General features: G+C 42.6%; 2 protein-coding genes across 2 annotated transcripts; both read left to right on the forward strand.

The window, feature by feature from the left end:
* Window positions 1–1510: 1510 nt before the first annotated feature.
* Window positions 1511–8840, forward strand: LOC140370214 (sodium-dependent lysophosphatidylcholine symporter 1-B-like). The gene is made up of 14 exons (XM_072457267.1): window positions 1511–1626; window positions 3283–3411; window positions 3657–3781; window positions 5066–5189; window positions 5271–5349; window positions 5458–5612; window positions 5692–5782; window positions 7072–7190; window positions 7272–7355; window positions 7450–7533; window positions 7615–7727; window positions 7808–7951; window positions 8063–8239; window positions 8333–8840. Exons 1-14 carry the CDS (start codon window positions 1543–1545, stop codon window positions 8385–8387), a joined length of 1563 nt encoding a protein of 520 aa, XP_072313368.1. The 5' UTR covers window positions 1511–1542; the 3' UTR covers window positions 8388–8840.
* A 505-nt stretch (window positions 8841–9345) lies between these two features.
* Window positions 9346–13804, forward strand: LOC140370949 (zona pellucida sperm-binding protein 3-like). Its single transcript, XM_072458232.1, has 8 exons — window positions 9346–9582; window positions 11710–11822; window positions 12288–12394; window positions 12666–12840; window positions 12913–13027; window positions 13092–13171; window positions 13228–13316; window positions 13377–13804. Exons 1-8 carry the CDS (start codon window positions 9346–9348, stop codon window positions 13802–13804), a joined length of 1344 nt encoding a protein of 447 aa, XP_072314333.1.
* The last annotated feature ends 63 nt before the right edge of the window (window positions 13805–13867 follow it).

A 13867-nucleotide genomic window follows, 5' to 3' on the forward strand; every position in this document is an offset into this window, starting at 1 on the left:
AACTGGTACCTATCCGATAAATAAGATTCAAACCAGATGAGGGCGGGGCCTTTGACGCCTACATCACATTTTAACCTCTGCAGTAGAATGTTGTGGTTGATGATGTCAAACGCTGCTCTGAGGTCTAACAGAACCAGGATTGAGACCAGTCCATCAGCAGCAGCTAATAACAAATAATTTTTGGCTTTAACTTTGGTTTCAGTGCAGTTTACAGACTGTTAAGTGAAACATTGTATTTTCTCTCTCTTGCTAGTCACTATTTTATTTGACATGTGTTCTAATTTTCAAAATCTTTCAAAATCTGCATTTTAACAATATTAATTTTAGCTGCCTCTGTCTTTATGAAATATCATTGGCCTATAGAATGTTGTGATGTCATCTGAAACCCAGCAATATCTTACATTTGTGTAGAATCTGATGATGTTGCCTTGAAACTCCTGCCATAGACACAATAAATGGATACATTTGGCGCATACTCCTGGCAGCAGTAAAGAGGCCATTACATACAAATGGATGGCTCAAAGTGCACTGACAATCAAGGAATGGACCCAATGTATAACAGACATTTGAAACAATTTAAAAACAACATTTGAGGTTAATTTGAAAAATGAACTTATGATCAAGTAGTTGAACCTTCTCTTAATGTTCTATATTTGCCTTATGGTTTTAAGTCCTTTCAACTGACAGCAATCACGTCTTTGAAAAGTAGCACCACCTTCTTAAACTAGTTAGTTTTGTTATGCTCGACAGAGAATACTGAAGAGCTGGAATTGAACTGACACCCGCAGTTACAGATTTACGCCACTGTAGCAAAAAGCCCACATTATTATCCTAACACTAGGAAATAACAGATTGTATTGTATTTTGTTCATTATTTATTTTAGTAGGCTATGTATCATCATTTTGGTTTGCATGGCACAACTAACTTTTATTTAAAATCATCAGTCCAAGTAGTATTGATCTGAAAGTCCACTAGATGGCGCCCTTGTGTTATTGTTTTTATGCCGTTTCTTCTCAGTATTTCTTACATCTTACACTCTTCATTAGCTATGTGAAACCTGTGTTTTTATCACAATAAAAAGAAAAGGCTTTCGTCAAGATAGAAAACACACACAAAAGTAGATTTGATGGTGAGTGATAAAATTATACATAAATATAAACCTGTTAGTATAGTGTCTGGATTGGCTTATTAGATTAGGCTTCTTTCTAAAGGTAATGGAAGCCCAAGTTTTGAAGGTCGTGACTTGCGGCAGGCTGTCATCGTGATTCACCTGTATGTTTAAGGCAAAAGAACGTGCAGTTGGTTCATCTGGAGGGAACACGTCAGTGAACATTCGACAGCCGCGTCACTGTTGACGCTGGAACGTAGTAGCGCCGTGCGCCAACCAGAGGATGAATGAATGACGTGAAGGAGAGAAGCGCTTTCACTTCACTCAGAGGAAGACAAGGCTTAAGCAGGATGAACTGAAGTGCTCTACCTCTTACTACATTCTTTTACAACCCTTTTTTGGAATATCACACCTCATCACACCAATTTCTGCGATGGCCAGAGGCGAAGGCGCAGAGCAGTACGCAGCCGGTTTATTGTCTGTGAAGCCTGTCGCAAATGCAGAGGTCAAGGCAAAGGTAAATCTAATATTTATTGTATATTATCTTATATTGCTGAGCCATATTCTTTTTTGTGTGATGAGGCACAAGGAGAAAGACTGTTGTTCATTTTGAACTCGCGTCACAGAATCACTACACGTGGCCTTGGATCAATGATCACTATGTGACCGCTATTTCCTGTAACTCTTGATTAAGATCATTGTACCTTGTCCGACTAGAAGAATCCGTACACCTATTTCTAATGTAGGACACCTCTCAGCTGACGTGGGGCTGCTGTATGATTCACTTGATGGAGGTGAAAATCAAACTGGACTAATTTTGAACTGGCACTTGAATCTCAGATCTGTATTAACACGTGTGGTATTGCTTTCACCCTAAATTTAGATGATAAAATGGTGTGAGTGGCTACTGTCATTGGGTTCAAGTTCTGTGCAGGCTTCTGTGTGGACCTTCGACCAAAGACAGCCTTTTTATGAAAATAGTTTTTAAAAGAGCCTATTTGATGTCTTGACATTGTATACATATATATATTACATTGTATACATATCTGTAGTTTAACTTGATCTGCTTCAGCAGTTAACACCCTGCTCAGTTTGCAGAATAAGAGCCTATAGCACCAGCTATGCAGCAAATGACACTACTCTAACATCCAGTGGCTTCAGCCAATGGCAGAGCGGATGAGGTGGCGTGAGAGTAAACTACAGTAACCTCACTTTAATTCACACCACTAACTGCAAAGTCATCAAGGGTTTAATGTAATCCAGGGATGTAGACCGTAGGGCTAGGTATTGCCCAGTACCTCACGATATAATATGTATACCAATACAGGGCCCACAATAGGATATGAATCCCGATTCACAGAACTTGATACGATATGGGTCGTTATTCATGAATATCCCATCAAACCTGTGTTAAAAGTTTACTAAAATGATGTTTTGATTAAGTAGAATAACACAATGCATTAGAAATTCATGTTTACACATTTCCAGCTCCTCAGATTCAGCCTTGATGCAGCAGTCTGTAGGTTAAGAAGTGTAGAACTAGGCAATTTTTAAAGACTTCATGTTGTTAAAATGTATCACGATACGCATCTCTTGATACACGTATTGCAAAGAAGTGCGCCACAATATATCACGAAATTGATATATTGAGCACAGCCCTAGTAGACCGTGGGGGACTTCCAATTCTTTAGACTTCATTCTTTAGACTTTATTCTTTAGAAGAAGTACCATTACGAATCAGAAGAATAAAGTCTAAAGAACAAAGTCTGGTGGTAATGTAACACTTGGATACCAGCCGCCATAAAATACCAAAGAAGAAGACCACTTCATTCTTTAGACTTCACTTTATTCTTTTTAAAATCAGTTCTGCGCAGAAAGCAGCCTATGTGTCATGGTCGTGGACTCGCAGTGGTAAAAGTAATCCACAGTGCGTTTTCTCCTTGAAACGCTGTATTTACTGCAGTGAAGTGCCAATTCTGCGCTGTTCCAGAGGCTGTTTTGGTGGATACTTTTTTTTTTTTATCTCCCAAGGGGGGTGCGCCAGTAAAACTTTGTGAAGCGCTGTGTTGCAAACAGAATGGTTAATCCCAAATTAAACATGCCTACAAATTTACTTTTCATTGCCTTTGTCTTCAGTTTCATTTTGACGTTGCCTTTTATTGTGTCATTCCAGAAAACAAGACAAAGAAATGGTCTGTCTGTGTGGAGCAAATTGTGCTATGCCATCGGTGGAGTTCCCTACCAGATGACGGGCAGCGCTCTGGGCTTCTTCCTTCAGATCTACCTCTTGGATGTGGCACTGGTACTTTTCTTTGAACCATCCAAACATCTCTTAAACACTTAGTCGAGCGTATTAACTTGGACACACACACTGCTTTGTGCTACAGTTTTCAAAGCATTGACCTCCTACTGAACAAAAGCATTGTTAACTCAAATACAGCACCGCCTTGCTGTGCTGTATTTGACTGTCGATTGATTTGCTTCACTCCATCCCATGACCTTGAATGTCTTTCATGAAACAATTCTGCTGTGTCTGACTTCCCTCAGCTGGACCCCTTCCACGCCTCAGTCATCTTGTTCTTGGGCCGAGCATGGGACGCGGTCACTGATCCCACAGTGGGCTTCATGGTCAGCCGGAGCAGATGGACAGGCATTGGACGCATGATGCCGTGGTATGTGGCATGAACACTGGGCTGAACATTTAGTGTCTTCAAATGGAAGACGCACAGTTGAAGCCGTGGGTGGTCAGTTCAGCAGTAACTATGACAACAACACGGTGTAATTTGACAAGAGAGTTGAATAATATGTCCACACGCTGAAGAAAGCAGGTATTGATGTATCTTAATTGTTTTGTTCCACTCTGTTATAGTCAGTAACTTATTACAAAGCAAAACAATTAAATTAATCAAGTTTTGTTTCAAAGGGGGTCTAAAATGGCTCTAAAATGGCATAAAAATTGAACTATTTTTATGGGTAGTTTTTTGATGAGTAAAACTTTGTCAGCAGTAGTTGTCCTTTTTAATTAAGTTAATTTTCAGCCATGTAACAGTACTTTTACTTGAACTCAAAGTTTGAGAACTAAATGGACCATTGAAATGTACAGAGTTTATATGTTTTTCTATTCATGCAGAATTCTACATTTGGATTCTGTTCTGAATGATAGAGTGAATCATTTAAAAAAAATCATGACCTTTTTAAAACAGCTAAAATAATTGTGCAAAAGGAAAGCACAATGGGTACAATACACACCGGCTAGTCTTTTGCAATGTGGCAAGTAATAAAACATATTTTGTAGACAATAGCTAAATATTTAACCAGCCCTGAGCTCACACGATTGTGTCAGCGATAGCTTTGTGTGCATGCTGAGTTAGATGTGTCGGCTGCACACTCTGAGGGGGAAACGACTCCGAGCTCCACAATTGGTCCAACCCTCAACACACCATGAGATTCAAACCAATAGTCTGTCATATCATGTGTGCTAGCTTGGCTTTCTAAATGTGTGGGTGGGGAGGGCCAAAATAGAGAAAGGTTACCACAGTTCAAATGGCAAATACTAGGCGTTGGTGTTAAAAATAAAGCCATGAAATGAAGCCATGTTCAGAGAACCCCCGGCAGATGAAACGGGAACACCAACGTAAGATCATTTTATCCGACCTTAACATCTGAAAAAGCACAAACAAACGACGCTTTGTGCAAAATACAGTGTTTAATGGGCAAGAGAATGCATTTGACGCACTATTGCTATATAACTTATAACAAGGAGCCAAACCATGTCATGTGATTATGATTATGGCCCCATCAAGTGATCAAGTTCAAGCTTTTTCTTACATGCACAAACTCAAGCCTGGATTAGGAGATTATTTACCGAGCACATAAAAATTAAAGGCAAGATAAACGCACAGTAAAAATCTACCTCTATAACAGATATAAAATTAATCTTTAATTTGTTTCCGTAGGATCCTTTTATCCACGCCTTTCGCAGTACTGACCTATTTTCTGATATGGTATGTGCCGTCATTTGAACAAGGCAAATTCATCTGGTACCTGGTGTTTTACTGCCTGTTCCAGTCAATGCAGACGGTCAGTATCTCAAAGTGGCCCCTCTCACTTCCTTTTCAAATTTCCGACACACGCCAATGTATGTTTTTTTTTGTTTTCTAGTGTTTCCATGTGCCTTACTCGGCCCTCACCATGTTCATAACCGAAGATCAGAAAGAACGGGACTCTGCGACTGCTTACCGTAAGTTGTAGGCGATTGTGCGTTACCTTTTAAGATAAGATAATAAAAGGATTATCTTATCTTATCTTTTGTGCGACTCGTGCCTTAACAGTTTGTTCGTCTACACAGGTATGATGATGGAAGTGTTGGGAAATGTCCTGGGCACAGCCATCCAAGGCCAGATAGTGGGCGGGGCCACGGCAAACTGTCCTACTGACCCTGATGCGTTATCTACGACGAATACCTCCCAGGTCAACGCAACGGAAACCTCACTGGAGGATACGGTCAGAACAGTTTGACTCTTTGTGCAGAGGTCCGCTTTTCTAATTCGGTTTGGCTAACTATTGTGTATTCCGACTGCAGAAACAAGCCTACATGATTGCGTCTGGAGTTATATGTGTGATCTACGTCCTCTGTGCTGCTGTCCTGTTTTTGGGTGTAAAGGAGCGTAAAGGTATCAGACAACACTTCAGTGCTATAATCTCATTTACTACATGGCTGTATTCAAATCATGTAATATCAAAATCATTTGTTTCTCAATCTGCCCCAGTATCTACTATTAAGCCTTCAACAAACCCGTCTGAAAAGGAAAGAGACCCATAATTTACTCAAATCTTATCAGCGAATCATAGAAAACAATAAATCCAACAATAATTAAAGCCGCCGTGGACTGATGCAACACACACGTGCATTTGTTTATTAGCGCGACGGATTGCATCGCATCTCTCGTCTCTGGGAGATTTCCGTCTACTTCTGAGTCAGCTCGAACTGTTTTTCTCCGTCTTCATTTTGCCCTGTACACTGACAGAACTATATTATGATAGATCCATGCGCTTAGACACAGGGAATCGTGCTGGTCTCCTAGGGACGAGCCGGACGCGGCTGCAGGTGAGCGATAGGTGCGTTTTATGATTGATACGTGGCAGGACTAATCGGCAGTCCATGCCACGAGGAAATGAGACTCAGATTTGGGCCAAAAAAATCGTCCATTCAACCATTAAGCCTTTTTTGAGGGCGTGTTATGCGGAGACCATGAGGAATTTATTAAATTTCAATGTCTTTAGATGCAAAAAAAAGTGTTGTTTTGAGCTCAATCGGACAAAAAACCTAGGACAAGTACGAGTTTGAAAAAAAAAGTCAAACGTGGCGGCGCCACTTTGATTCAACTTGGCTGACTTCCTGTTTATCATAGAGCGATGCTGCCAGGTGTGTTTTACTCGTCAAAGGTCAGAGGTCAAAGGTAGCTCTAACACTGTTCCAAGTTTCATGTGCCTAGGCCAAAGATGAAGAGTTTCATGTTTGTTTGTTTTGAACTAGTCGGCACTGTTGAGACAGGCGTTCTTGCAAACTCCATTTTATTGGAGTTCGGGCCGAGCCGATCGCGTCTATGTCCCCATGTGTGACCTATGTCCCCATGTGTGACCTATGTCCCCATGTGTGACCTATGACCCCATGTGTGACCTATGACCCCATGTGTGACCTATGACCCCATGTGTGACCTATGACCCCATGTGTGACATTCATCAATGTTCAGGGGGTCAAAAATGCCCGAGTTGTGGCAAAATGACCATGACATTTATAATAATAAGAAGAAGAAACCTGGCAAGAACAAAGACTCGTCGCATTTTATTGTCATAACGAGAGCAAAGATTCTAGACCAGTAACCAGCTAAATGTATTCTTAACCATTTGTCCTTTTGTTTTTTTTTCTTCATATTATTGACCATTTGACTTTTCTTTTCAGACAACAGACTGAAAAGGTCTGCTCCGCTCACTTTCCAGAAGGGACTCTGGCTGGTGTTGAGCCACGGCCCATATGTGAAACTGGTTATCGGCTTCCTCTTCACGTCTCTGGCCTTTATGGTACTGTTAAATGAAACGTTTTGAAGAGTGTGACTTAGATTTGACTACATCGCACTACATTAGCATTTGTTCCTCTTGCAGCTCATAGAAGGAAACTTTGCCCTTTTCATCACGTACACCCTTGGCCACAGAAAGGACTTTCAGAACATTCTTCTTGTAATCATGGTAATCTCAAACATAAACATTAGAAAAAGTCTGTCTTGCCTCTAGATGTATTAATATTGATTTGAAATGTACTTAAAACATAATCTTTCTCCAGTTGTCTGGGGCTCTCACCATCCCTTGCTGGCATTGGTTCCTTACTCGCTTTGGCAAGAAGACAGCCGTTTATATCGGCAACTCTGTAAGTGTTTGTTTATTTCATTTGACAAGAGAGCAATTTATTTCACAAATACAATGAACCCATTTTTCCATCCCCCGCCAGTGGGCACTGCCTTTTATGATCGTTATTGTCTCCGTTAAAAGCCACTTGGTCATTTCCTACCTGGTGTCAGTAGCTGCTGGAGTGAGTGTTGCAGCATCGTTCCTTTTGCCCTGGTAAGCTAACATCTAGGTTCAAAATGATCCTTTTAGAGGCATTCAAACTTGTACTTGAAACCAGTGTGTGCTTCTTTCAGGTCGATGCTTCCAGATGTGGTAGATGACTTCAAACTGAAAAATCCAGATATTCATGGATATGAAGCAATCTTCTACTGTTTCTATGTGTTCTTCCTCAAGTTTTCCTCAGGTGTTTCTTTAGGCGTCTCCACGCTCAGTTTAAAGTAAGTTCTTATTGTAATATACTTTAATGTTATATAAATCCCACCAGTTTTTTGTTACCACACTAAACCCTTAACCCGGTCAATCCACTTATATTGTGCATTTTTCTACAGATTTGCAGGATATGTGACTGGAGCTTGCTCCCAGCCAGAGTCTGTTAATTTAACCCTAAAGATGCTGGTTTGCCCTGTGCCAGTGACACTCATTGTTTTGGGACTACTAATACTTAGAACATACCCTATAGACGAGGAAACCAGAAAATGCAATCAGAAACTCCTGCAGGAAATTATGTAAGTTAAATCTGAACTGCTTTGCTACATTTTAAAAGGCTTTAGACTCAGTTGGCAACTTTGTAAAACATCATGTTTTTTGTGTGATTTTAGAGACTCTGAAATTGATTCAGAATCTGAATCGTCAGCACTCGGTAGCAGTGTTTAATTACCTGCCCTGAGCTGGGATTTTGCACCTGAGAGAACTCAGCCCTGAACGCAGCTGCCTCTGAGAGCTCCTGTGGAGCCCCCTGGTGGCGAAGCTGTGTCGTTCTTTCATGAAGAAATATTATTTTCCAAAGAACTTTTTATTCTAAGGTTTTGTTACATAATGGATTTGGGGTTCTGAAGTCCATGGTTACTAGTTACTTTCCTTGGTTTCCTCTTTGAGGGGTGCAGCTGGTTCACATGACTAATGTATTCAGATGGTCTGCATTGAATGCCAATATGCACCCTTTTTTTGAAGGGTCCACTAGCACTATTGCCCTGAACGAGGCTGAAGCTGTGCCAATTACATCTCATTTTATATTCCAATTCTAAATGTGAAGTCTACTTGAATTCAAATGAAGGGGAAAGGCACATGACATAACTGTATATATTTAATTCACTGCCTTACACACAGTGTCTTTTTTTTTGCCAATGCATTTTGAATGGAAATTTGTTAGAAGAAACCACACTCATTGCTTAATTTAAGTATTTATTATGAGCAATTCGAGGATTGTTTATTTTATTACCATGTGTTCTTTGGAAATGAAAGGCAAAGATGTAGATTTGCACTAAACACAAGGCCCTTGTGTTTCAAGTGTTGCTGCTGTAACAACAAAAAGTCAAAAGGTCATAATTTGTGAATAAAGCTTATTGTGTTGAAAGTTTGTAGAACGTTGTCTTGAACTACTTCTTTGTGATGGTCGTCACGTGACTTATTACTCCAGGTGAGGAAGAACCCCTCCCTGGCCTTGACGCGCGGAATGATGGGAAATCAAACAGCAAGCAAGCAAGAAACCACGTGGAACCTTTATCTCCTTTTGGGCGTTGCATTGTTTAGTCTGACTTCATTTGCAGCAAAAGAAACATCACCAACCGATGAAGACGTGAAACTATCACCTACAAAAGCCACAACACCGACGATGCCCGCGCCTCTGCAGCTCCTGCCTCTCTCTGATGAAGCACACGTCCAGTCTGACGTCTCTGTGACCTGTGCCAGCTCTGACCTTGTAGTGCGGGTCAAACGTGAGTTTTACGGGCTGGGCGCTGACGCCAGTGAACTGAGGCTGGGGAGCACCTGCCAAAGCAACGGTGTGATCCGGCCTGACGGGGACCTGCTCTTCACGTACCCGCTCACGCAGTGTGACGGCGCGCTGGAGGTACGTGTGCTTCACTGTCAGGGCCAGAGCTTTCAAAGTGTTATCCTCTGTCCTCACAGTTGTTGCCCTCTGTCCTCACAGTTGTTGCCCTCTGTCCTCACAGTTGTTGCCATCTGTCCTCACAGTTGTTGCTCTCTGTCCTCACAGTTGTTGTCCTCTGTCCTCACAGTTGTTGCCCTCTGTCCTCACAGTTGTTGTCCTCTGTCCTCACAGTTGTTGCCATCTGTCCTCACAGTTGTTGTCCTCTGTCCTCACAGTTGTTGCCATCTGTCCTCACAGTTGTTGTCCTCTGTCCTCACAGTTGTTGCCATCTGTCCTCACAGTTGTTGCCATCTGTCCTCACAGTTGTTGCCCTCTGTCCTCACAGTTGTTGTCCTCTGTCCTCACAGTTGTTGCCATCTGTCCTCACAGTTGTTGCCCTCTGTCCTCACAGTTGTTGCCATCTGTCCTCACAGTTGTTGCCATCTGTCCTCACAGTTGTTGTCCTCTGTCCTCACAGTTGTTGCCATCTGTCCTCACAGTTGTTGTCCTCTGTCCTCACAGTTGTTGCCATCTGTCCTCACAGTTGTTGCCCTCTGTCCTCACAGTTGTTGCCATCTGTCCTCACAGTTGTTGCCATCTGTCCTCACAGTTGTTGCCATCTGTCCTCACAGTTGTTGTCCTCTGTCCTCACAGTTGTTGCCATCTGTCCTCACAGTTGTTGTCCTCTGTCCTCACAGTTGTTGCCATCTGTCCTCACAGTTGTTGTCCTCTGTCCTCACAGTTGTTGCCATCTGTCCTCACAGTTGTTGCCATCTGTCCTCACAGTTGTTGCCCTCTGTCCTCACAGTTGTTGCCATCTGTCCTCACAGTTGTTGTCCTCTGTCCTCACAGTTGTTGCCATCTGTCCTCACAGTTGTTGTCCTCTGTCCTCACAGTTGTTGTCCTCTGTCCTTACAGTTGTTGCCATCTGTCCTCACAGTTGTTGCCCTCTGTCCTCACAGTTGTTGTCCTCTGTCCTCACAGTTGTTGCCATCTGTCCTCACAGTTGTTGCCCTCTGTCCTCACAGTTGTTGCCATCTGTCCTCACAGTTGTTGCCATCTGTCCTCACAGTTGTTGTCCTCTGTCCTCACAGTTGTTGCCATCTGTCCTCACAGTTGTTGCCCTCTGTCCTCACAGTTGTTGTCCTCTGTCCTCACAGTTGTTGCCATCTGTCCTCACAGTTGTTGCCCTCTGTCCTCACAGTTGTTGTCCTCTGTCCTCACAGTTGTTGCCATCTGTCCTCACAGTTGTTGCCATCTGTCCTCACAGTTGTTGCCCTCTGTCCTCACAGTTGTTGTCATCTGTCCTCACAGTTGTTGCCATCTGTCCTCACAGTTGTTGCCCTCTGTCCTCACAGTTGTTGCCATCTGTCCTCACAGTTGTTGCCCTCTGTCCTCACAGTTGTTGCCATCTGTCCTCACAGTTGTTGTCCTCTGTCCTCACAGTTGTTGCTCTCTGTCCTCACAGTTGTTGCCCTCTGTCCTCACAGTTGTTGCCCTCTGTCCTCACAGTTGTTGCTCTCTGTCCTCACAGTTGTTGCCCTCTGTCCTCACAGTTGTTGCCCTCTGTCCTCACAGTTGTTGCCATCTGTCCTCACAGTTGTTGCCATCTGTCCTCACAGTTGTTGCCCTCTGTCCTCACAGTTGTTGCCCTCTGTCCTCACAGTTGTTGCCATCTGTCCTCACAGTTGTTGTCCTCTGTCCTCACAGTTGTTGTCCTCTGTCCTCACAGTTGTTGCCATCTGTCCTCACAGTTGTTGCCCTCTGTCCTCACAGTTGTTGCCATCTGTCCTCACAGTTGTTGCCCTCTGTCCTCACAGTTGTTGCCATCTGTCCTCACAGTTGTTGCCATCTGTCCTCACAGTTGTTGTCCTCTGTCCTCACAGTTGTTGTCCTCTGTCCTCACAGTTGTTGCCCTCTGTCCTCACAGTTGTTGCCCTCTGTCCTCACAGTTGTTGCCCTCTGTCCTCACAGTTGTTGCTCTCTGTCCTCACAGTTGTTGCCCTCTGTCCTCACAGTTGTTGCCCTCTGTCCTCACAGTTGTTGCCATCTGTCCTCACAGTTGTTGCCATCTGTCCTCACAGTTGTTGCCCTCTGTCCTCACAGTTGTTGCCCGGTCATCTTGTCTACAAGTTTGTCCTCCGGTTTGTCCCGTCTCCTGGGCATTTCCCAAGTAAAGCCCATCCTCTGACTGTCAACATTGAATGTCGTTATCAGAGGTAAGAATTTGTTTATTGCACCTTATGGTCTTTTCTCTGACATACGTTCAACCGGAGGGGCCCAAACTATGGCCCAGGGGCCAAATGCGGCCTTCAGACCTATTTTTGATGGCCCTTATGGCTCCTGCTGAAGTGGCCTAAATGATCATAGCCAATACTTTTTTACTGCACATCTAATTAATTCTACAACTATAACCCCAACATTGAGACATATTTGAAGTAGAGGGCTAATCGAGTGGGTTATTTAAAATAAGCCAAAATGCGACGTGATGTTATCAGGGTTGTAGAGGGAGTACTTGCATTTGCCTAATTCTGTAGGAGGCCTGAGGGCCCCATTTAGCCTCGGGCCATAGTTTGGACACCCAAACTACATGTTCACCAATAAGTTTGGGCATTATCCTCTAGCATTTGTATGTGAAGATGTGTAAAACAATTGTGAGCTTCATATATTGAATGTTTGCTCAGGAACCACTACATGCACAAACTGGCCATACGGCCCACATGGGAAACTCGCATCGTGCATAAAAGGCTGAGGACAGGTCAAACCAACTTTCAGATACAGCTGATGGATGGTGAGTCTAAATTCAATGTGTAAAATAGTAGATCGGAAAACTTAACCTGCTCGCTTTATAAATGAAACCCCAGGTCTGTGGAGAGCTATGTCCACAAACATGTGTAATTGAATAAATACAATTGAAGTTTAAAGGTCCTGTACCTGAGATTTAATTTAATAAGTAATTAAAATGTTAAGAATAAATACAGTTGTTGGTAGATTGATTTTTAATATAGCATTTGATATTTTTATTACGTTTGTATGTTACTTTTTCCCTCCAAACATCTTAGACACTTGGAAAACTCCTGTCAAATCAAGGGTTTTCAAGCTTGGGGAAACTGTCAAATTCCAGGTCTCTGCTCCTCACTTACCTCCCGGGAGAAAACTCTACATCAACAGCTGTTATGTAACTCCAGTCACTCACTCCAAGTCAAATGTAAAATATACCATTATTGACAATTATGGGTGAGTACAATCATTTTGTCATCGTTTACTCTTCCACATATTCACAATGTTGCATGTCTTTGGTATGAGCAGCTGTTTAACAGACAGTAAGGCAGAGCCAGGGGCATCAAAGTTCATCACCCGAACAAACAAGAGTGTGAGATTCTCCATAAAGGCTTTCCAGTTTGTCACTGACCCAGACTCGGAGGTAAGAGGAAGAAGTTCATAAATGCTCAGTGTGACATAAATGTAACTCGAGCTTTGATTTTCAGATCAGTATGCGCTGCCAGATGCATGTCACATCTGCTGGTCCAAGCCCTGCACACAAATCCTGCACATACACACACAAAAGGTGAGCAAAATGAGAACATAGCATTTGGACTTTTGTTTGATCTAATGTTACTTTAGGTGGGAGGCCCTCGCTGGTGATGATGCCATATGTCAATGCTGTGACTCTCGATGTGTGACCTCTAAACGACAAAGAGCCATGATGGATGGTCAGTGACTATTGACAGTCAAAGTTTTTCAAAATGATTTAAACTCTACTTTTATTCTAGGCATAACCAGCAGCAGGTCCTTGTGGGTATCCAGCCATCCAGAATCTTTCAGCGCGAGAGTAAATCCTGTTGTGGACAGCGCAGAAAAGGCCAACAATCCCAAGCAAAAGGAAGAGAACCTTAAAGAAACGGCTGATATAACTTATGTTGAGATAAACGGGGAGAAGACGTCTGATTTAGAAGAGCTTAAGTGGTATATGCACAATCCTGAAGATGAAAAAGGGCAAGTTGTTGAAAGCAAGGATGATCTGTTGGATGCAAAGCCGGAATATGAAAGGATTAAACTGGAATCTGTATTGAATGAAAAAGCTGCAGAGCCACTGGATCCTGATGGAAGTGAGATCAAGCAAGTGGAACAGAGCAACAGTGATGGGAAAGTGAAGGCATTAGATGGAAAGGACACCACTTGGTATTTCACTTGGAGATAGTTTCTTTAAAAAAATGCTCATGGAATGCGCACGGGATTTGATTTTGCTTTATTAAATGGAAAC

This window comes from Eucyclogobius newberryi, unplaced genomic scaffold, assembly GCF_026437365.1.
Source record: "Eucyclogobius newberryi isolate DKJ021-1_F unplaced genomic scaffold, fEucNew1.0.hap1 SCAF_21, whole genome shotgun sequence".
In the NCBI taxonomy this organism is placed as follows: domain Eukaryota; kingdom Metazoa; phylum Chordata; class Actinopteri; order Gobiiformes; family Gobiidae; genus Eucyclogobius; species Eucyclogobius newberryi.

Coding starts and splice junctions, on each gene's coding strand:
- LOC140370214 (XM_072457267.1), top strand. CDS start 1,543: ATGGCCAGAGGCGAAGGCGCAGAGCAGTACGCAGCCGGTTTATTGTCT. Junction 5,613..5,691: donor AAACCTCACTGGAGGATACG/GTCAGAACAGTT, acceptor TTCCGACTGCAG/AAACAAGCCTACATGATTGC. Junction 7,191..7,271: donor TCACGTCTCTGGCCTTTATG/GTACTGTTAAAT, acceptor TTCCTCTTGCAG/CTCATAGAAGGAAACTTTGC.
- LOC140370949 (XM_072458232.1), top strand. CDS start 9,346: ATGCCCGCGCCTCTGCAGCTCCTGCCTCTCTCTGATGAAGCACACGTC. Junction 11,823..12,287: donor ATTGAATGTCGTTATCAGAG/GTAAGAATTTGT, acceptor ATGTTTGCTCAG/GAACCACTACATGCACAAAC. Junction 13,317..13,376: donor ACAAAGAGCCATGATGGATG/GTCAGTGACTAT, acceptor CTTTTATTCTAG/GCATAACCAGCAGCAGGTCC.